A 23422-nucleotide genomic window follows, 5' to 3' on the forward strand; every position below is an offset into this window, starting at 1 on the left:
GCAAGAATGGACATGTAGGCTGCACCCCAGTGGAGTTCTTCCCCAGTGTGAAAAACAAGTGTTCACTTTGAAAATGTTAAAGGTTTATTAAACCTCAACAAAAATACAACAAAAGGACTAAATAAGGAAAAATCCACACCACTGGGAACTGCCCATACCACATGGCCAGTGCATCTTCAAGATGGGTGCTCAATCTTTTATACCCCTGGGGGTTGCATCAGCCAACTCTGGCCCCTTCCAAAGTCTGTCAGTCAGCTCTTCTTTGCCGTTTATCGGTGGAGATTGCTTTTTTGTAACTGGATTGGAGGTCAGGTGTTGCCATGCTGCACCCCTTAGCAACAAGCTTTTCCATTCCCAACTGCCCCATGGAAGTAACACATCTGCACGCCTTCTCTCTGCCTGTCCCAGACAACCCAGGCTGACTGATGGCAACAGTACAGAGGGGGAAAAGGGAGCTATGGGGAGAACAGAGGGCATCTAAACTACAATAACATACCTACACATCACTAAAGCTTTTCTTAATATTCACACAATAGTCATCCCTTAATTGTGAGAGCCAATCATCTCATTATCCATCTATAACACCAGCTCTCAGCTTCCTCAAAGAAGGCGGTCTATGCTAGAGCTGGTTTTGATTTTTAGCTTTTTTTCAGCATGCTACTCCTTCATCCTCCTTCATTTGCCCATTTACTTGTATTTGTGCTCATTCATCAGTGGTAGATTGTCCTCTTTCCAGCTGTGTCTTTCTAAACAATGCTGTAGTTTCATTGCTGGCTTGGCTAGTCATAGGTTGGAAACATTTCTGCTTTCTTAGTAAGTGAGAATAGTTTTGTAGAATTTTTTTTTTTGAGTGTCATAGTAAAAAAAAAAAAAAGCTTTTGCTCTTATTTAGAACTTTGCAGATTTGCAGGTCCTTGAAATTTGATGACTGAATGCCCAGACTTCTGCACAGTGAGTTTAAGCCTTTGACTATGTATTTGTCACTTTTCTTAGTAAAGTAATTCACAGGTGCTTGGAAAACAAGAACCATAGTCAGCAGATGTTGTTACAAACTGTTGCCTAGGCACTTATTTCTTTTCAATCTTGCAGGCTGTAAGACTTCTTGGTTTTTATCTAAAGAGAGCTTGTTCCTTTTTATATGAGAGCTTGGAACAGTTAGTATTTGTTTCTAAATATGAGCCTTTTAAAAATACCCTGTGCTACACTTATGTTTTTTAAAGCATTGGCATGCACTTTCAAGCACAGCCTGGCAACTTTGCTGTGTCTTACTGTCCCCTCTCAACGAAGCCTTGAAATCTCTGTGACCATTCCTTCAAAGAAAGGGTGATGCTTTTTTTTTTTTTTTTTTTTTTAATCCTCTTTACTGCTTTTGCACCTTCATTTAAGTCTCATGAATTCTTAACTTTGGCCAAGTAGGAAAGTTTCTTCTGGCAAATGAATGTGATCCAAGTCATTAACTACAGAGCATGACATGACTGAAGGACAGCAGATGTGTTGTGAGATCTGAGGTGTTTTGGTGAGCCTGTACTGATGCTTGGCTTTAGGTATACCTGACTTCTCAAATAAGCTCTTCTGGTCTGAAACTCCTGGTAAAGCACCTTCCCACTGGAAGTGAGATGAGGGAACATCACAAGACTAACATTACATTGTCCAAATAAATGTATTTTGTTTGCTTGTCCAGTTGAGGCATGTATTTTATCCATAAAATAGTTATGAAGCTACTATTGGTTTATCCAGCCACAAGTGTTCAGATGTGTCCACATTCCATTGAAACCCAGGTGGTGTAGATCGTTTTAAACTTTAGCTGATGCCCTGAGTTAAACTTGGGTGTGCAGGCAAACCTTAAATCTACCAGAGACTTCCTGTGAGAAACTAAGAGGCAAGATTATGACTTTGAAAACTCTGGTAAGGTGATATTCTTCTGAGAATTATAGATCCACCTCACAGATGTATATGAGCTTCTTTCTGATGAGGGAGTTATTGATGGTCTGTTCTAATCACCAGTGACTTGAAGGTAGATAGTTGGTTCTCCCCTGTCTTTTACATTAGCCCAGAGGGCTAGCCTGAAGATTTATATTAAACGTTAGTTAATATTAATAATTACTTACTTTTTCTGTTGTTTTTAAGCATAAGGAGTTTTAAATCTTCTTCATTTGTAAAGACAAAATTTAAATGTGTGAAAAAAGTGTAGAATATTGGTACTTTGTAAGTTAGATGATCCTGTAAATAATCAAACCTGTTTTCTTTCCACAGCTACTTGGATATTGGAGAAACAAAGAAAAAACCTGCTGAAGTCAATAATGAGGTAGGGTGGCTGAAATATTGAAGAAATAAACCTTCAGTTTATGTTAGTGACATAATGCCTACATTTAAGCCTGATTTTTTAATATACATTTATTTAATTTAATTTTATAATAATACAGTTATCTACCATTCTGCACATATTTCTTCAGTGATTGTTACTCTGGTTGCTTTGAGCTGATATATTGACTGTTTTCTGCTCAGCTTTCTAACAGAAAAAACATAGAAAAAAGATCTCCTGTTGTCTTCCTTGAATCTGGTAGTAAACCTAAGGAAGATTTTCAGAAAAGAATGGTAGGAATGAGACTTTTGGGAGTTTTGGACCAGCAAATTTTCTTCAAAACTTGGTATTTCCTCTGAAGAAGAGGCATTTTTCAAACAAAAATGTGTAAACATTTAGCTAGTTGTAGTCCTTAATTTGCCAAGCTCAGTTGTTTCTCTTCAACAGCACTTATGCTGTAGTTGGAGGAGATAACTACGAGCTTCAATATGAGTTACAGCTTCTGCCTCACAAGAAGCATCAGCTCATTTGTTTGTCCATTTCTTTTGCCTTGTGCTCTCAGGCCACATTTTCAGCAGTTAAATGGTTTGTGTAGCAGATGTCTTCAGACAGTAGGACACCTTATACTAGAAGATCCTCAAAATTGCCTTAATGGCCTTTAGTGTGATACTCAGATGCTTCTTATTCAGAGGCTATGTAGCACAACAATTTTTAAATTGAGCATAACTTGTCACCTGTATTTTTTTGAATGAGCTCATTGAACAGGAAGATCAAATTCAAGTTGAAGATTTGATATGCTGCTGCTACAACTAAGAGTAAATTTACTCTTAGTTGGATACGTATCAGTACAACTACAGCCTTGCTTTTTAAAGGCTGGTTTTAAGGCTGATTATTTTCCTGCAAATCTTTAGAAGGTTTTTATTATAACAGAAAGTCTGTGCAGTTGTAGAAGTAGTTATAGAAGTTGAGAGTTTTTTTACTTACAGTTGTACGTTTAATAAAAAAGGCTTTTATTGTTTTGTTATATATTATCTTATGTATTGTTATATATTATCTTAACACTTTCAGCCAAGTACTGGGGCTTTGGAATAATCCAGTATAAACCTTCCATTATCTCAGCTTTCTTCTTCATATTTGACTTATGTCTGCAATCTCCAGTGTCTCCCTGTGGAGAGCTTAAATCCCTGTGCTGAATTTAACTTTAACATGATTGATTTATTTGGGCAGAGGGGTCATAAAAATTAGATGAAATATATTGGTAGTCTACAGAATTTTATCTGGGTTTATGAATAACACAATTGTCTTTATGCTCTAATAATTTAATCCCGGGAATGAACTTTCAGGACACTAGTAACAGAAGTTTTAATGCCTAAATTAGTTTTTGTTAAAATTATATGAGGCAGCAAGTCCCAAGTTACTTTCTTTTTTTAGATATTCACTGAGAAATCAAAACCCTAGATTTGTTGTAGGACCAAGAGAGGCAGCATTATTCCTATCATGCTTAAGTACAAGGGTATCAATTCTGATTGTATTAAGTATGCGTGTTTGGCATTTTCTCCACTAAAACAATTATAAATACCTGATTCTGGTTAGTGTTCAAGGAGTCAAAATGAAGAAAACTATATGCAGCAGATGTATACTGTGTATTTGTATGCAGCTGTATGTTTTCTTTTGTGTTAGTTAAACTGCCAAATGCTTGACATCTGCTTTTGGGAGCAATTTAATGTTGTTCTTGCAAGGCAACATCTTAATTTCTTTAAATTTGCAAATAACTAGAAAATGTGTGTCAAACTAGAATTAAGCAAGAAAAAAAGTTATGTTCAAGATATGGTGTAAATCCTCTGGCAGAGCCATCATGCTGCAATAATACATCTCAAAATTTTCACAGTTGTTTTACTGGTAGGCAAAATAGTAAAAATATTTAATCCTGACCCTAACTAAAGCTTTGTTACAGACTGTTTCTCAGGTATGTTTCCATCCGTCACTTTTGTCAACTGAACTTCTTGTTTTTCAAGAGAGATCCCTTTTGTACCAAAGCTGATGTGCAAGTCCAAATACACATTAAATGATGTGCTTGAGAAATCTAATAATTGATCTCTTGAGAAAATACAGACTAACAGAGTTATTAGTTGTTTATTATAAGCTTAACTCTTTATAAAAGGTACTGAATGTTATTTTCCAATTATAATGGGGAAAGTATGGATATTTATATTTCTCTAGGCACTGTTTGATCTAAATATTCTCTCCTGCTACATACAAAAATATGAATTTTACTTGTCATTGGGGCTGGGCAAACTGAAGAAGAATCAGCTGAGCTTTTGTATTTGCAAATCCTGTAGGCAGCTATTTATTTTAAACTATCTTTGCTTCATAAAAATATATTCATCTGGAGCCTCCTTTCTTCTTGGACTTCTTATGACCAACTTTGAACACACTGCAGCAGATGAACTTTTCTGTGTGATGTTGTAACAGCAAAGAATTACAGGTGTGCAAGAAAAGCAAAAGTATTTTGATATTGAAGAATCAGTATCTCGGAACTGAGAGAAAAAAAATGAATTTTATACTATACTGTCTGTATGAGACAGCATCTGTTATCAGAAGGCCATAGTAGGCCTGCAGTAGGCTACTCTACTGTTCATACTTTTGCCATTGGTTGATCTTAGGTAGTAAGAACATTGCATTTTTTTTGTCTGCACTTCACTTTTTCTCCTGGACTTTTAGGACAAGGTGATTGTGTGGGCACCTCTGACACAGCCATGTCATTTTCCCAGTGGTAAATCACTTTTTCACTGTTTTACATAAATTTATTTTATTGTTCCATAACTTCTCTTCAATTGCAGCGTCTTGTTTGATTATTTGGTTTAGGTGTGGTCACATTTGTAGGAGTATTTGTTGAATGGAATAATCAATATTTTTATGAATGATTCTTCAGCAGATTAGTAAAGATTCCTCAAAGCTGTCCTACATGTATGACCTGCATTTTTGTATCTGTATACACCTCCAGAACATCTCTCTAGTGGAAATACTAATCACAAGGATTTGAGTCAATGTCTGAACATTTTTAAAATTTAAAACTTCTTTTTCTGAGCCAATGCCTGTCAGTTCTCTACGTTGGTCACATTCTGGATGATACAGACGTGGGATAGGACATGGAGTAAAGTGGTTTTGCTTTCTAGGGAGCTTCACAGAACATGTTTGTGCCTGCGATGAAGTGTGACTGCAGGGTGAGAATGTGACTGGTAGAATGTTTTCTGCAACTTCTGGGGGTCTTGAGGACCAGACACAGTTGGCTGGCCAATCTCAGTGTAGGTCAGTTGGCCACTGTGTTCTTGGTGAGGTCCTGGGACAGGTCCTAGTCTCAGGTACCATGACAGGGGAGTGTGAAGTAGAAAATACAGTGTTTGAGACTTGGTAGATATGAACTTAGCTAAAGTTTTCATTAAAAGCATTTAAGATGATGCTATAAAACTTATTTGAAGACTTGCAAATCTAGCGTTTCTCTCCTCTATATTTTAAAATGAAATGATTCTAGTATCAATTATGGCAATTGTTTTTCCTCATCCTTTGTTGCTTGACAAAGTCACCACTTGTCTCTGAGCAGTATTATGGTTGCACTTACCTGTAAAAATTGCATTTTGGAAGTCTATGATGTTGTCTTGGTTTCACAAATTATTTTGGTATATTCATGCTGATACCTTGTACCTAACTTCACATTAGTCATTCTTTTTCAAGTACCTTATCATGCAAATCACAGTAGGTACAATTATTTTTTATTTCAAAACTACTGTTTATCATGTTTGACAACATACATGTTTAATCATAAGGAAAATCTTGTCATTTTTCAATTATTGGACTCTTGATTCACTTTAACATCTAACTGTCAGAAATGGTTCATGGATATTTTCACTGTACAGAAAATAGTTTTGTAAAGGGACTGAATAGATATTAGAAATTATTCCAGGCTGTGCAAATTACAGCCTTTTGCTGTCAAAACAATGTAACTACATAAGATATTCTTTCCAGCTTCTCTCCTAAGGATTAAAAAACTCAAACATTATTTGTGATACCCAAAATTGCAAGACATAAAATACTGTATGGCTAGTAACAAGTCTTGTATAAAGGTTCACTCCATATTCCTTTGCCAGAATGCAAAACTAAACCCTCTTGCTACTCTATATCTGACCCATTTGATTTCTTCTACTGCTAGTGTCACAGACTGGGCAAGAATTTTCTGATTTTCTTATGCTAAATTAATTGGTAATTCGCTGTAATTGTATTTTAAGGAATACAATTATTAAAATGTTAAAGAAAAGTGATATATATCTTTAATCTCCTAATCAATATCTTTAATAGTTAAATGTGATATGCCATTGTTTGGTATTTAGTATCCTGGTAACATAATTAGCACAACAAGATATACAAAACAAATACTCTTCCTGAGTGTTCACAGCCTAATACCAGGAGGAATTAGAGAAGAACTGCCCAGACATCCAGTTAGAAGATAAGCTGTGTCAACTTTTTCTTATTTGAACTATGGATGCATAAAACTTCTCTTTATATACTTCTGTATTATCTGAACCGTGCAGTTTCAAGTATTTTGACTAGCAGCTTGCTTACAAATGGATTTAGTGAATTTTTGAGCATCAGAAAGACTTTGGTTCATGCTACTGGAGAATTCCATGGTTGGTATTGAGTTAGATCTGAAACTTGAAAGCTTTTCTCTTCCTTGTTTAACAACTCCTTGTTCAGTTGAATAGCTGGTCTTCGTGGCTTGTGAGGAGGTCAGGAGTGAGTGAAGAGGTGCCAATACTGCAGCTTTTAATGAAGCATGAGTAAGTCTCATTAATAATTTGTTGCTGTATATAAAATTGACTTACTTTAAACATTAACAACTTTTGCCTTCGATTAAAAATTGTGAAGAAAATTGTGTGGGGGATTGTTTTTTCTTCTTCAGTTGTTTGACCGTTCCTAGCTTCAGGTCCTTCTGATGAGCCATAAAGACCAGAGACTTCCTTGTGGTCTAATTACTCTAAAGAATTTGGGGTAAATACACAAAATGTGAGAGTCAAGATCAGTCAGAATCATCACTATCATGTAAGTGTCAGAAATTAATGTCAGAATCTTGTTTTGGTTGAATAAACTCAGTTATTGATGCCATCATTATGTGTGTTGTAAGCAGTTTGGGTTCAGCATCAGGCAACTCAGAGAAGAAATGGGAGCTATTCTTGGGATCCAGAGGGAGCACAGATGTGATCTGTTTTGGAGCATTGCATAGGCTGTGTGTCTGGGCAGATGAGGCCATTGTTTGACTTAGCTGAAGATTTGGCCACTAGTCCAATGTCCCATGGCAGATCCAGACTGAAACATTTTTCTTTCCAGGGCTTAAATACCTTAGGTGAGATGTACAGCAAGCATAAATTCAATTTCACTTACCATGGCTGAAAAGGAGGGCAATTTACCTTGGAAGTGAACAGGTTGGCTTTAAACACTCTGGGAATTTTATAGGAACTTTGCAGTCTAGAAGGCTCTCTCAGTTATTACATGACTGCTGTGGAATAGCTCATTTCCAGCTCATCCATGTGTTATGTAGGCTAAGAAGTTTGTGTGCAGCTGTGGTCTTTTGGCCTGCTGCTCAGTTAATAGCAGTTTGAGTGTTGCTTTATATGCACAGAATAAAAAGGCTTGTAGTCTCTGGCTCAAGGCTGGTTTGTACTATCCAGAGCACCATCTGGCAGTGCAAAGTAGCAGGGAAATGTAGATTATCCAGGTTAGTTAGGATAACTGAAATGGCTTTGCGTAGGATAACTGAAATGGTTTTATACTAGGCAAACACCTCAGTGAGTTTGACTGCAGCTTTAGTCAATGTGTAAAAAATGTCCATTAAAAAAATGCATGTTTCTATGAAATAGATAACATGTTTCCTGTGCTGTAATAGCTTTAGAAGACTTATTGTTCTAATTTGGTTTTGATCACTGAACCCTGAACATTCCTTTCTTTCACATCACAGGGTGGTGATGGCGTGTATCAATGGAGTTTTGGTTCTTTTGACCCCAGTTCTACCTCAGGGAAATGTAAATATTTGTTCTCAATTTTCCTGGGCACATTGATTAACAAACAGGCCATTGTAACAAATTGTCAAGGCCATGGCTCATTGCATGAGCTGATAAATTAGGAATGTGACATTGTGTTGAAATATTTAAATCTTTGAAAGGTTAGTTATAAAGTGACGTAAGTAACAAGTGAGATGTTCATAGCACCCAGGACTACATTGATAGCAATAAGAAAGGCCAGTTTTTAAACCTGTACAAATCAAAGCAGCATGGAGCATCTCCTTCAGACACATTATATTTTTTGACTGTGGCTTTGTAAATACATGTTATCCTGCAAATCATAGAGCTGTTTAATTGCCTCCTTTGATGAGGGGATATTTCTGGTAAGGAAAGGAAATAAATCTGTTAGTAATACCTTTTCTTAGCTGTGGTAACTGGTGTATGTATTCATGGCAGCACTGTGAAAGTGCTGCCAGACCTCTTTATTTAACATATGTCTAATTATTTAATGAACACTGAAAGGAAAAGAAAAGCTAAGAATGGCACATTTTTATTTGAACCTATTCTCAAGTGCATAAAAATCACCTTTTTAGAAACTGAGTTTGTAGACTGGCATGTTCAGAGGCCAGTTAAATTGGTGAATTTAGTTAAAATTAGTGAAATTAATTTAAATACTAATTAATTAACTGTATGCTTTTCTTATATACAAGGACTGACTCTGTGAAGTGTCATGCACTTCTTGCAAGTCACAAGTAGCCAAGAGGAGGCTGGGTAGTTTTCAGAATCTGTCCCACTTTCCAGTCTATATTTTTCTAATAAGTGTTAAGAAATATAGTGCGGCATTCATAGAAGCAAAAATTCTATGCGTGGGGATCAGCAAATATGTTCATGCCAACCAAAACTAGTAAACTTAATTTTGATACATTTCCATGTTAGAGATTATGTTTATTGTCTTTTACTGGTTAGCATGTGTCTGAAGAAAGAAGTTAAAACCATTATTTTTTTTTCTGTATACTTCAAACCAATGTGTGCCATGCATGAATAGTCATTCTCAATGATGATTTCCGTTTAATGCCACATGTGTGACATTCTCTTCCCAATGGAACATTTCATGGAGTTAGGAAGATTGCATAAGCAAGCCCATTCATAGTGTTCTAAAAAGGAGTGGCATGTTTTTAGTTATTTAATGAGTTTGACTCTGCATATTTTGTCAATGTATATAAAAATGCTTATTAAAAAAAAATTTCATATTTCTATGAAACAGATCTTTCCTGTGCTGTAACAGCTTTAGGAAACTTACTGTTGTAATGTGTTTTCATGTAGTCATCTGAACATAAATGTAACAGAATTTCTTTAATAAAAATTTTATTAAAGTCTGTATATATTTATGCATACACACACATTGTATTCAACTATACATGTGGATATACACGCACTAATTCCAAATGTTTTTCTTACAAAAATCACAGTATGCCTGAGGTAATGGTTTGGCTGCTGATTATTTAGCTTTGTTTTTGTTTTGGTTTTTTTTTCCACCAGTCAACACCTAAAGTAGATTGAGCAATGTGTTGTGTGTTTCTTAAGTATTGTGTTTGTTTTTGTTAAATTTTGTAAACATTTAGAATATAGCTATGTTTAGCATATAAGTGAAAAATATATAGGATGTTGTTTAAAACAAACAGGTGTGAGGACATGGATTTTATTACCTTGCTTCAGTTGGATGCTGATGTGCTGTGTGTTTGTATTTACAAAAGGCTATTAGGAGACACTCAAAGCTAATCACAAGTTCAACCCCAGTGTATTATGACCCAAGATGAAAGCTTGACTCCCAAGAGACTCTGTAAAAAGTGTTCTGAGATTCATATGTTTAGAGTTCTAGAACACTGTGGAGTGATTCCCACTCCCAGAACCTAACCTGTGCTGGGTTTAGCTGTTTTTTTTTTCTCAGACTTTGCAAGGTGCTTTGCAAAGTCATTTCACAGATGGTAACTCCTCTCTTATGTAAGGAAAATCTATACTGCTGTAAGAGAGTCTGTGTGAAATATTTTTATTTAAAGAATAGAAAAAGAAAAATTATAGTGGTTTTGAGTGTTTGTGATCCTATGGTGTATTTCCAACTGTGTAGCTCTTGTTGCCTTGCTAATTGTCAGTGGATCGATTGCTTCTAGCTTACATAAAGTTTTCTCTGAGTTTCTCCTTCCTCCTCTGGACATTTTGTGCTGCTGCTCTGTGTTGTTGTGCAGTACCTCAGATAATATCTCATCACAAATTATAAATTGTTGCAATGTTTGTCAGTAGGAAATGGAAGCTGCCCTTAAATGGGTCCTTTCAAACTAACTGAAAATGTACAAAATTTAAAGATAAAATCATAATGGGGTCAGACTCCTGATTAATGTAAATCTGTTTGCAGTTGCTGACGTAAATGGAAAAGTGCTGATGTACATCATCAGAATGTGGCTAGTGAAATGAAAAGAAAATAAAGGGGTTAGGGGGCTAGTGATGCTGGTCTCTTTATGTAAGCACAAGCTTTCACCCAAGACCACTTTGTTGTTAATATGTAACTCTGTAGTGCCAGAGGGGTCAGGCTGTTCCAGACACTGCAACAATGTGGTGCCTCCTACAAACATAATAGGAGCAGAACTATGTATTCCTTAATTAACCCCTGGACCAGGTCTTCCACTGGGATGGTTTAGTGGAACTCCATATACCTTAAAGGAAATAAATTGATTTACTGTGGCTGAGCACTTGGTCTTTTATTAATGCATATGTCTGTATTTTGGAGTTGGGTGCCTTGCTTTTCATGACCATAAATAGCTTAACATTGATCAGAGAGAAGTTATTTAAACTCTACAAACAGAACAGTCAGATTAATGAAAAGAAATATATATAGTATGGAAGGGGTTGATTTTTTCCTACCTTTTTAAAAATTTTTTAATCACAGTGTGGTGTGGTCTTTATAGAGCATGCCTTCAGATCATGCTTCCTTGCAATGATTTCTGTAGTTTGACTTTATCAAATGTATTATTGCACTAATAAATTCTCTTTTTTTTTTTTTTTTTTTTTTAATACAGAAGGTACATTGATTCAAACAGGGATAGATAAGCCATGCAAATTTATATTTTGTTCCAGTTTATGCCATGCTTAGGTAGAACAGATAACTATTTAGTCTTGGCCCAAGCTGGCCCCATGTTATAATCCCCTGCAGTTTGCTTGTTTAATAACAAGCTTAAACTTGTAAGGTGCAGAAGGCTGCCAGAAATATTAGTGATCCTCAGAGAGCAACCCAAAAGAGAAACTTCCAAGTTGATACTTCAGTATCTATTAGGGGCAGTGTTTCAAATAATAAATGGGCTCTTAACATCTATCAGGTTATTGTTTTCTCTAGGGTCTGGTGACTGGGCTACATGCAATCACTTGATGGCCTTCTGAGGAGCCTACACCAAAATTAATGGTTTCATCAGCCTGCAGGAGAAATCAAGTAATAGGACACACCTAGGGCTATCCTAAAGGGTTCCTTTATGCTTAGTGAATACTGTCTAGCTTTTCCAGTAGAGTGTGGAGCATTGGAAGCTGAGTGTTGCAGACTGCATCAGAGAACTCTAATTTGATGGACTGTTTGGAGAGACTGTGGGAGAGCTTGAGCAGCATAAGTGAGCATCAAGAATGGATGTGGAATCAACTTTTAGAAAAAGTGATTTATAGTTTTACTATTTATCTATTTATGTATTTGATATTTTATAGGGGACTATCCTGGCAACCTGCCAGCTACAAAGAAAGGTGTAAGGGCGTCCAAGGTTCAGTAACTGCTATTTTGTGTGCAACCTGTGTTTGGAGACTAAACACTAGGACTTGATGCTATGGAAGTAAATCAGTATTGTATTAGCCTCTAGTAGCATAATCTTTAGAAAGCTATATTTTTCTCCCCTCTATTTTGAAGCACTTTATTTAGACTGTTTACATTGAGAAAATAACCCCTTAATTGCTGACAGCAACAATAGAAATGTTTTCAGATGTTGCTGTTTAAGGTTTATTTTCTTTTTTTCCTAGTAAATTTTCTTTCAAATTTTGGTGACATAAATGACCAGTTATGCTCTGAAGAACATGCTTAAAATGTTTCTGCAAGAGTGCCTGAGCTTGGTTTTTGGCAGTTCTCAAAAAAAATCTTTTCCTCCCCTAATAAGCCTGTAGTAGTAAGTGTGAATCTTTCACCTGATTCAGATCACACTGTAATTGACAGTAGGACTGTGAACTGCTATTACCTTAAGAATTAGTGCATAGCTTATGTACAGTCTAGTATGAAATTTCTCTTTGTATGAGGCCAAAACAAACATGCATCTACAAAATTGATCTTAAGGAGTAAATGCAAATGGGTTGCGGGTCTCCAGCCATGCCAGGAGTCTGCTTCCTAGTCTGGTCTGTAAGCAGTGCTGGCACAATGCAATAGTAGCATCTTCCTTGCCATCTCTCCTCTTGTATTTGTCTCTGGCCAAAATACCCCTTTGCACTGACCTTCAAATCACCATGTCCTTCTGGGGCTGATTGCTTCTGTTTAGTCTTTTTAGTCTACAGAGTTGTGCAAAGGCTGATTTTGCCTTTCTCCATCCATGACCACTGTGGGCTTTTATGTCCTCTGAGTCTCTCAAAAAACGAATGTTTGAGAGGGCTACACAGCTCACAAGGGCCTTTGAAAAACACAAAAAGTTGAAGTGAGTTGAATTCAGATAAATGTGCTTCTTTATGAGCAGACATTGAAAACAGATTTTGTTCAACAGATTTGCCAGTTATTGTATTTTACTTGAAATGATTGTACACTAAGGAGTGCCATTATTGCTTTTGTTTTGTTGGTTCCTTTTCTGCTAAGTTTGCTATCTCACCTCCAGAATTTATGTGCTTGGTACAGAATTTGCGGTGTGACATACTTTGACCCATGTGGGAAGTCAGATTTGATTGTTTTAATAATAATTTTTAACAATTTGGAACATCTACTAGTTTGAGCACCTTTCTTTTCAGTGAATGCACAAGAAAGATCTAGGAAGCATTCTAGTCATTATTAAATTAGTTTGTGTGAAAATCCAAGCAAAGACTAAAAGCACTGGAATTCAGATTATTTTCCATAAATTAAAGAAGTACTGGTTATGTTAGCATGGAGTGTGATAAAACTGCAACATATAATGTCATGAGACTGCTTTACACAGTGACTGGAAAATTGCCAGTTTAAATAAACTTTGTACATCTATTTGAAAGCATGTCTGTCTGCACACTGGCTATTTAATCCTTTAAGCCTTTATTGGTATTTTATTTTATAAATGTAGCCAACTTGTTAATGCATGTACTATAATTTTTAAATATTTGTTTGGGTTTAACACCTTATTTTGATTTGCTAATGATGAAGAATTAAAAAAAAAATCTTTCTAATAATTTTGGAGTTTGGGTTTATCCTTTTTTTTTAACTTTCCATTCAGAATAACAACATTAATGTTGATCTCAATGCAGTGTTTGATCAGAAGAGTATAGGGAATAATTCTGGGATTTAAGTAGCCTATGTATTATTCTGAAGGCTAAAAATCTGCAGTTCACCTCACTTTTGAGTCATTCCTCTAAAATGAGCAAAGTACTCAGAAACCTTTATAAATTACTGATGGATTTGGATGAAAGGCCTCTACAAGACCAAAAGTAGTTATTACAGCAGAGAGATCTAGCAATGTCATTTATTGTTAAAAAGAAAAGATAGTTAAATTACCTGCACCATGGTTCTAAGCAATAGAGACTAAGACAGAAAGAACAGTGTTTGTGAGTCTTTCTTTGGGTCTGCAGAACAACCAAAGATGTCTATACAATTTTGTCTCCTCAGTGTGAACCATGTGTTATGCTATAGTTCACTGTGGTATGCTGTGCTGTGGTTGTTACTCAGTAAACACATAAAACTACAGCAGTAATTATGTGGGCTATGTAGAAGGTGAAGCTGGAATGGAATAAAATCCATGCTTTACAGACATGCTGTCCCACTTGCTGATGGTGGTCAGGGTGAGCTTTCTCTGACTATAAGGACTGTGTAACTTCTAATTCTTCTTTTGTTCTTGCAGGTCAAGCCAGTTACTCACAGCAGGATCACTGTGTCAGCACGGTTTCGAAAGCCTCTCCAGGAGCCCTACACTATTTTGTAAGCAGAATTTTCACTTAGTGGTTTGCCCTTTCAGGGGTGGTAGTGGTAGTGTGTTCACTTCAGGTGAACTTTGTTTAAAATGCTCCTCCAAGTTATTTTACTTTGCTCTATTTCAGCCTGATTGCTAATGGAGACCTTATTAACCCTGCAGTGCGCCTCCTCATTCCCAGGAAAACACTGAATCACTGGGATCATATTCTTGAAATGGTTACAGGAAAAGTTACCCTCAGAAGTGGAGCTGTTCACAGGTATAAGGAAGACAAATATTTTCAAGATACATTTTATATGCCTAGATATGTTTCTAAAACTCCATAGGTAGATATGATGGATGATTCTTATTTTATGGGAAGTTTCACTGTAAGAAAATTAAAATACATCAAAAGGCCATAAAGTGGAAATACGTTGACTCTAAGTAACCTTCACGTTTCATTTCAAGTATTTTAAAAAAATAATAACTTCATTTTGCTTAAACTGGTATTTTAAAATTGTTATATATTAATTAATTATTTAATTAGCAGGCCTGTAATAATACAATAATAATGCAATACATTTAGTACTAATAAATAAGTTACATGTCATAATGAAATAAATGAGCATGGTAAAGTTGATGAAGATATTTAGAATGTGAGATACATGTGCTGTGTGATACTCTTTAATTTTGATAGCTCTTTAAATTCATTGGGACAAACAATTTCAAGGAGAATATTATAGGTTCTCTGGGGTCTGTATACCTGGGGAAAGACTAGGATGTGCTTCATATTCGGCCCTCAGCTTCTTAATAAAAGCCAAGGCCAAAGTTGTTGTTGGGGTTTGCCAGTTCCAGTATCTCAGCTGGTCCGAGTTGTTGAGGTATCTGAGGAATAGGAGGTCACCTCTTGCATGGGTAGGTTTCAGTCCCTTAAGGCTTTTACTATGTAAAATAAGTTACCTAAATAGCATTTGGTAGTTGTTACAAGTTTTAGAGCAAAATGATAGATGTGATGTCTGTGAGAAACACTGCAGTGTAAGTGGGCTCTCAAGGTGAGCAAGCAAATTATTGGAATTCCAGTGTTGCCCCATGCAGAGCACATTACAGAAATTTCTTCATCAGGTGGGAAAGGATCTTTTGTGGAATATCATTCTTCACAGCCTATGCAACGTCTGAGGCTAAGCTTGCAAAATGTTTCTCAAAACAGTGAAGATAAAGTAGTCTTTTAGTTCTTCTGCTTGCTATCCTGTTTGATAAGAGTGAGAGAAGATTAATGTAATGCTGTTGAATATTAGCTGTCACCAAGTTTTTTCTCTCAGCCCTACACATCTTTGCTCCTATTAGCTGGCTTCTTAGGCTTTCACTTGCAGTAAAGTAAACCTCCATGTGTTGAAGCTTTCTGGATCTGTTTCCCTGCTAGTGTAATTCAGAAGTGAACAAAGCAAGGAGATACATTTACAACATACCAATTCTTTCTGCTTTCAGGTTGTTTAGCAATTTAAAAACCTTTCACATTTTATTCTCATTAGTTGGTGTCACTCTGGTGAAACTGAATGTTATACATGAAAGCATTCAATATATAACTAAGATTCCTTTTGAGACGTTCCCTTCTGTGCTCATCTTCAATCCTTCAAAATAAGATAATGTACACGACATTTTAAATTATTTAATATTTTCCCCTTGCTGGTTTTCTATTAACTCAGTTTTTGTTTTCTTTTCTTTAAAATATTAGAAATACATATTAAATCCATTAGTAAAGTGATTGTAGTTCTCTAATAAGTTGCACATTAATTGCTCTAATGAAAGTTTAATGAAACTATGTTAGTATTAGGGGAGATCTGGTAAGACCACTGATGCTGGGAAGATCTAATTTCTCATTAAAGAAGGATAAGTGGACTTACAAGAACCTGCCTTATGTAGAGGGCAGCTTTTTCTTTTCCATGTTAGTAAAAGACTTAAAAAGCTACCAAGTCTCACAGTTTCACATGGGGCTTTTAAAAAAAGAAATTATTGATCACCCTGATCAGAATAGAGATGCAAGCAAGAAATATGAGAGGGGAGATGATGGGAAAACAGTTTTTCTGCTTGCAAGGTTGTTGATGAGGATGGGGGAAGCAACCTAATGGGCAGGTACTGGGTGCATCAGCAGCTAGGAATTTGGGGTAATTGTCCCAGAAATCGTATCTTTGCTGTCTCCCTTTGCCAGTGTGTATTCTTGCTTTCTTTTGGTTGTTACTTTTTAGCTTGGGTTCAGGAGGGAAAGTGGAAGTCCACTGACATCTCACAAGGCAAACTTAGGTCATCCTCAGAAGAAGTGACCACAAAGATATTTTTGTTACATATTACAAACTAGAGAGAACCTAGCTGGTCTGTGAATGGTTGTGGCAAAGCGGGTGGGTGAAAATTGTGGCTTCAAAATTCAGAAATTGTAAAAAAGTATCTTCAGAAATTTATGTTACAAAACTTGTGTGTGCTTGTTAAATCCATTTAGTTAGTTATTTGTTTGAAGATCCATTTTTAAAAAATGCATTTTTGATTTCACTTTCATCTTCAGAGACTGATTATGTTTTATTTCATTATTATGATTATTATTTTCAGGGTGAAAATTAAAATTAAAGATTGCCACGTAATCTGTACCATTTTTTGAGTTATATCAAATAAACAACTTCTGCGCTTTAAATATAACATTAAAGCACAAGCGAAATGAAAGATTAGGAAGAAAAGAAACCCCATTATTTTGTATGTACCCCTCTATATCTGCATCCCCATGCAAACATATAAACAATTCTGAAGCTGTGGTACACTGATTTGCTGTTTTTTCCCCAGAGTTCCCAAAGCAAAGTGCAATCTAGCAGAACACAGTGAGATTAATTCAGAAATAGGCTTCCTGCTGATTTTCTGATAGCTTGTTTTATTTTCATTGTTTGTATATAACTGATGTTGACTCTGTGGCAGTGAAACATAAATTGCTCTTTGAATTGCTGGCATGCCTGTGGAATGTTTGCACTATGAAATAAATATAAGTAATACAAACAAGGTGATCCAGAGTTAGCATACTTCTTCTTAAGGAAGCAGCAATGTGATCTAGATTTAAAATAGCTGCAATTTCACCTTTCAAAATTTTTGGTCTTTGCCCTTAGAAACGTGTTCCCACATGGCAGGAGACTCACGGAAAATTAGGGGATTTTCATGGGAGTAATACAAGAAAGACATGGACATGCAGGAACAAGTGCAGCAAAGGGCCACAGAGAGAACGGGCTTGAAGTTACTGGTAGTGTGAGGAGAGCTGGGATTCCACAGCCTGAGGAGGAGAAGGCTCAGAGGGATCATTTAAATGTGTATATATACCTGGTGTGTATGAGTGAAGAGGCAGAGCCAGGCTCTTCTCAGTGCTGCGCAGTGATAGGACAAGAGGCAATGGACACAGAATGAAATACAGGAAATTTGACTTGAACAGAAGAAAAAAGAAATTTACAGTAATGGTCATCATATATTGGAACATGTTCCCTAAAGAGGCATTCAGCATTCCTGCATTTAAGACTTTGATGAAAGTTATTATTGTTCACTTTTAAATTAAATATTAATATTGTTGAGTTCCAAACCATGCTTTGTTGGAAAGAGCTAATTTGTTACTGAATGTTCTTCCTTACTCACTGTTTGACCATGCTAAAATAAAATCACAAACTTAACAAGGAAGTAAATTCCCCCCTCCAGTCCCTGATGCATTTTTTCCTTGTCAAAAAGAGGTCATTATGGTAAAAATCCACCTGGTGTAATAGACACAGTCATTATTGGTATGTGCCCAAGATACATGGCTTCTTGTTTTAATGTAGTACTGTATTTCCTCTTGTTCCAACCTTCTGATCTACACTATGTAACAATATAAATGCAATATTGGCATGGTCTGTGTTAGGTGGACAGGGCTTGCAGTCATGAATGCCCTGTTCTACCCAGGTTACTGCATGGTTCCCTGAGCACAGATAGAAGGTGGAACTTGGTAGGAGAGGGAGTCAGGAACTGATGGAATAGATTCCTTCCAAAGTAACATGGGAAAGGAATTGAAGACCTTAGAAATATAAAGTAATTTATTTCTTTCCAGAAATTATGGGAGTATTTAATCTATTATAGCACTTCATGCTTCATTAGTTTTATATACACTTTGATTTGAGTTATTTTTCTTTTTTCCTTGATGTTCTGGTTTTTCCCTGTTTGTTCTGGGTTTTTTTGTGGGTTTTTTTGTGTTTTGTTTGTTTGTTTGTTTGTTTGTTTGTTTTTGTTGGTTGGTTGGTTGGGTTTTTAAAAAACTCACTTTATTTGGTTTCATCTCTGGAAATTCAACATATATTTAGTGAGTTTAGATTAACATAGCTTTCAGTGCTCTTAATGCACCTAACTGAATGTTAAGGTTTATTATAATAAGCATTTTCATATTTTTCAGACTCTACACTGTAGATGGAAAGCTTGTTCAGAATGGGTCAGACTTGGAGAATGGGCATATTTATATTGCAGTGGGTAGAGAAAAGTTTAAGAAATTACCATATGGTGATCTGCTGTCCAAATCTACAACGAGAAGGTCACAGGGGTAAGTTCTAAAGGTGTGTGATACACTTCTGTGTGTTTGTGTGTGTCAATTTGTTTACAAAGTGCCACCAGTAAAGTACAAAATTATTATTCCAAGAATGATGCATGGGTTAGTATGGATGCAAAGCTTCATTGTTAGCTTCTGAGAAAGCTGAGATAAAAATAACAAAAGCAGAAATGGAAATTCAGAAGACCAGTTCATCTCATAAGCATTCCTTTGATCATGTATCACAAAATTAGCATCTGAGAAAAATTAATCCAAGTCTAAGTAATCCTATTTTTTTTCCTTGGGATACAAATGTGTACAGCTGAATAAGACTGGGTGCAGCTACAGCAGTTTAGGTCTAGTCTTTGTTAGTAATGTTTTGTGAAATATATACTCCCTTAAGATTGTTTTATGTTTGAGTCTATTTTTTGTAGGCTAGAGCAATCACATAATAGAGTCCTAAACTTGGTGTCCGTAAGGAGAAATTTGTGCTTTGTGTACCTTTGGAAAACATAAGAATTTGGAACCATTTCACTGAAATAAAAGGAAAGAAATGTAAATTGTAAGGAACATTCACATAGTAATTCACTGGATGCTGCTCTGCAAGGTTTTGGTATATAAAGTATGCATTGTGGGGTAATGCACTTTTTGAATAAGTTAATGATTATGCATTTAAACATAGTCTAGTAAACAGAATGAGTGATGCTTAGTGAAAACATGCAGTGAAAAAACAATTACCTCTGTTGCCATAGCCATCTTGGTGTTTTCTGCCTTGATTTTAGATACATAGTGTTTGTGCTTGTGACAGTGTACACAAGTCTAATATATGGCTTATTCCTGCAGTTCCAAAACCTCTGTACTACCTCCAATTGTGGGATCTCGAAAGTCTAAAGGCAGCGTAAGTATCAAATTTCTAATTCAGCTAAATTCTGGTAGATGGAAAGTCCCTGTCCTTTGTGTTTTAATTAAATCTGAAGAAAAAAAAAATCCACAGCCATGTGGTGGCATGCTTATTAAAGCCTGATGAATCTGTAGCTATTTTCAGTGTCAATTAGAAGAAATCTGAGAAAATATTGTTGTGATAAGCTGCTTTGTTTTTGATAAAAGCTTCCATAGCAAAGATCAGCTGCTGGCTTGAAGTCTTTCCTAGAAACCTGATCATATATATTTATGTATTTATTTATTTATTCAAATTATATAGCGAAAATAAAAACACAGAACCTTTTACAAAACATTTTGCAGAAAACTGTGTTTCTGAACACTGAGTCTGAAAAAGGCCCTAAACCAATTTGCAATCTGATATATTTTATTTTAAGTAGCCACTTCATACAGAGCTTGATCCTTCAGTGCTTTGTGTCCTGCATAGCTATTTATATGTGTACAAAATGAATCAGGGAACAATTAAGGTTGGAAAAGCCCCCCAAGGTCATTGAGTTCAATCTCTGACTTATCACCACTGTGTCAAGTAAGCCATAGCATGAAGTGCCACATCCAGTTGTTTCTTAAACCCTTCCAGGAATGGTGACTCCACCACTTCTCTGGGCAGCCTATTCCGATGCTTAATCACTGTTTCAGTGAAGGAATTCTTCCTCATGTCCAATGTGAACCACCCTGCCATAGCTTGAGGCCCTTTCTTCTTGTCCTGCTGGTTGTTGACTGGGAGAAGAGCCTAACCCCACCTTCTTTTTGTAGCAACAAGAAGAGTCCTCTGTGGATTTAATTTTAGTGCCAAAACGGAATATAAGTATCTGTTTTCACCAGTTCTCCACAAGTGCAGTGTACTGTACAAGTACAGCAGGGAATCAGACTCACAGTTTGTCATTACTTGTGGTAGTTGATCATGTCCATTCACTGTTTACAAAGCAAAACAAAAAAAGTCTCTGGAGCCACTAAAAAGAAGTAAGCAATAAAACATACACGTTTCTGCTCATGTTGCATTGAATGTGTTTACTGCCCTGTGAACACTGTCATTCACCTCCAGCTTCTCTTGACACTTAGAATAATGCCCAGGTCTCATTTACACAGACAGTGATTTATTAACAAGTCATATTAACATGTTATATCTTGTGGCTGTCCACACATATGGATGAGAGATAGTGGCATATAATATGCATGCATGCATAGATTCATCTAGCCATTCTTTTCATTAAATGAAACATTATTTTCTTATAATAAATATGTGATATTTCTTCTGGAAGCTGTTGAGAATTTAATTGGTCAGGTCATACACTAGGATAGTTATACTTCTCTGGATGATTTAAGATATCACTTAAATGTACTAATTGTAAATTATTATGCTTCTTTCACACCTGATACCAGTCCTTAATGAAATTTTAAAAATAAAATTTTTAATTATCACTGATAATTACATCCTCTTCTTTTCAGGGAAATGATTGGCAATCTAAATCCACCAGTGACCGGGGAGAAAAGAGTTCCTCACCTCAGCTGACCAAAAGGAAAGACAAAAAAAGCCAGAATCCAGAGAATTCTGTGTCCAGACAACATTTTTCTAACCCCTCTACAAAAGTAAAACAGACAGTAAAAGCTTCCACAGGGGTCCTTCAGGATAATGGTCAGTACTGAGATAAACACTGTGGTACCATAGTGGCTTTTGGTCTTCAGTTAAACCAGCGAAAGAGTATTAGTAGTAAAATCACATGCTTGAATAGTTATTGAATTGTCTGTTTACTCTGGTAAACTGGAATTGCCAAAGTTCTTTCTGCTTAGGAAATGCAGTAGCCACTACATTCCTGGCTTCATTTACAGAGCACAAGATGCAGTATATGATTTTTAGTATACCTTGGAAGTTAAGCTCATATGGTTCTATCATTATGCTTTTGGTAAAGGAAAATAAAAAATATATTTTCACCATTTCCCTACTGTTCTGCCCTGCAATAAGGTGAAAAAAGGAGCTGGTGTTCTCAAAGGATCCCTTGTTGTCCCTGAGAATCCCTGATTACATGCCTGACTGTGTAACAAAACAACTAGAGGCTGGGGGAGGAACACAGACAGGCTCCAGTTAGCTGGTAGCTGCTGTGACTAATTCTACAGCAGAGCTGCTGGAGTCCCTTTCAGAATTTGCCCTTCTCTGTGCTGTGACAGCAGTAGCAGCAGTTTGCAAATTTAGGCATTAACATCCTCTTTGAGAAACTGTTTTTCTTATCTTATAGTGTGATATTCCCTTTCCCCCATTTCTTTAAAAACCTAGAATATATATATTTTTTTTTTGTATGTATGGCCATTTTTGATAGATAGAACATATATGGGGAAATACTTATGTCTCTGTATGTAATGCTGTTGCTGCTCTACCACCTACTGAGAGAATTGGTTGGAAAGCCTCTAAGTTTATTGAAGAAGTGACTGCTTGCTTCTCACTTCAGCTTTTCCAAGCTTTGTGAGCCTTGTGTAACTAGGAGAGGCTGTTCAAGGCAGCCAATTGTCAGTTTGAGCTCAATTGTGTTTTTGGAGAAGGCCTTAGTTCTTTCTGTGATCCTCTGTTTTACCTCCATATATAAAGACCTGTTAGTAAAAGTGGGAATGGGCAGTTGTAGCCAGTTGTGGTTCAATCTCTTCTCCCAGGTAAGAAGTAACAGGACAAAAGGAAATGGCCTCAAGTTGCACCATAGGAGGCATAGATTGGGTATTAGGAAAAATTTCTTCACAGAAAGGGATGTAAAATATTGAACCTACTGTCTAGGGAGGTGGTGGAGTCACCACCCCTGGAAATACTAAAAAAAAAAAAAAATGTCCTCGAGGACAAGGTTTAACTGTGAACATGGTGGTGGTGGTGCTGGGTTGACAGTTAGACTTGATGATCATAACTATCCTATGATTTTAGCTCTTGAGAAATTAAAAGTCTTTTCACTCACTTCTGACTCACTCAGTGGAGTGTGGGAGCTCCACTGTAGTCAGAACTTCAGTAGCTTGTAGTGAAATAGTCAAAAGAAAAGGTACTATGATGACTCTGAAGGGTCACCTGCTGCAAAGCTGTTGTCTTTTTGTGCATTCTGTTCTGGTCACACCTCAAGATGAAGTGCCCTGAAGCACAGGCCAGGCAGGTAGAAGCTGTGAGCCCTGCTGCTCTGTGAGTATCCTCTTGCCCAGCCAACCCTCATTGTCAAAGACTGCCCTTGACAGAAAGCCAGCATTGCAGAAGTATGATTTATACCATGGGCCTTGTCATTTATCGATCTCATAAAATACAGAGAGTAACCTTTTATCCCATCTAGATGCATGAGATGTAAAGTAGCTTTTCAACAAACCATCAGCACATGCCCCCATCCTGTTTGCTTGGGGATAATAAGATTAATAATTTTATAATAATATGAAAAATTCCTTTGATACTCTTCTTTCTGTCCCAGTGCTATACCAT

General features: G+C 36.4%; 1 protein-coding gene across 1 annotated transcript in view; it reads left to right on the forward strand.

Annotated features, from left to right (window-relative positions):
- Window positions 1-23422, forward strand: part of DCDC2 (doublecortin domain containing 2) — a 53197-nt gene that overhangs the window by 2904 nt on the left and 26871 nt on the right. Inside the window, exons 2-7 of the mRNA XM_021553362.3 lie at window positions 2254-2305; window positions 14436-14512; window positions 14632-14763; window positions 18922-19065; window positions 19894-19948; window positions 21436-21622. Of these exons, the coding sequence (XP_021409037.1) occupies window positions 2254-2305; window positions 14436-14512; window positions 14632-14763; window positions 18922-19065; window positions 19894-19948; window positions 21436-21622 (647 nt within the window). The remainder of the gene's footprint in view (window positions 1-2253; window positions 2306-14435; window positions 14513-14631; window positions 14764-18921; window positions 19066-19893; window positions 19949-21435; window positions 21623-23422) is intronic.

The sequence above is a fragment of the Lonchura striata genome, chromosome 1, assembly GCF_046129695.1.
Source record: "Lonchura striata isolate bLonStr1 chromosome 1, bLonStr1.mat, whole genome shotgun sequence".
Taxonomy (NCBI): domain Eukaryota; kingdom Metazoa; phylum Chordata; class Aves; order Passeriformes; family Estrildidae; genus Lonchura; species Lonchura striata.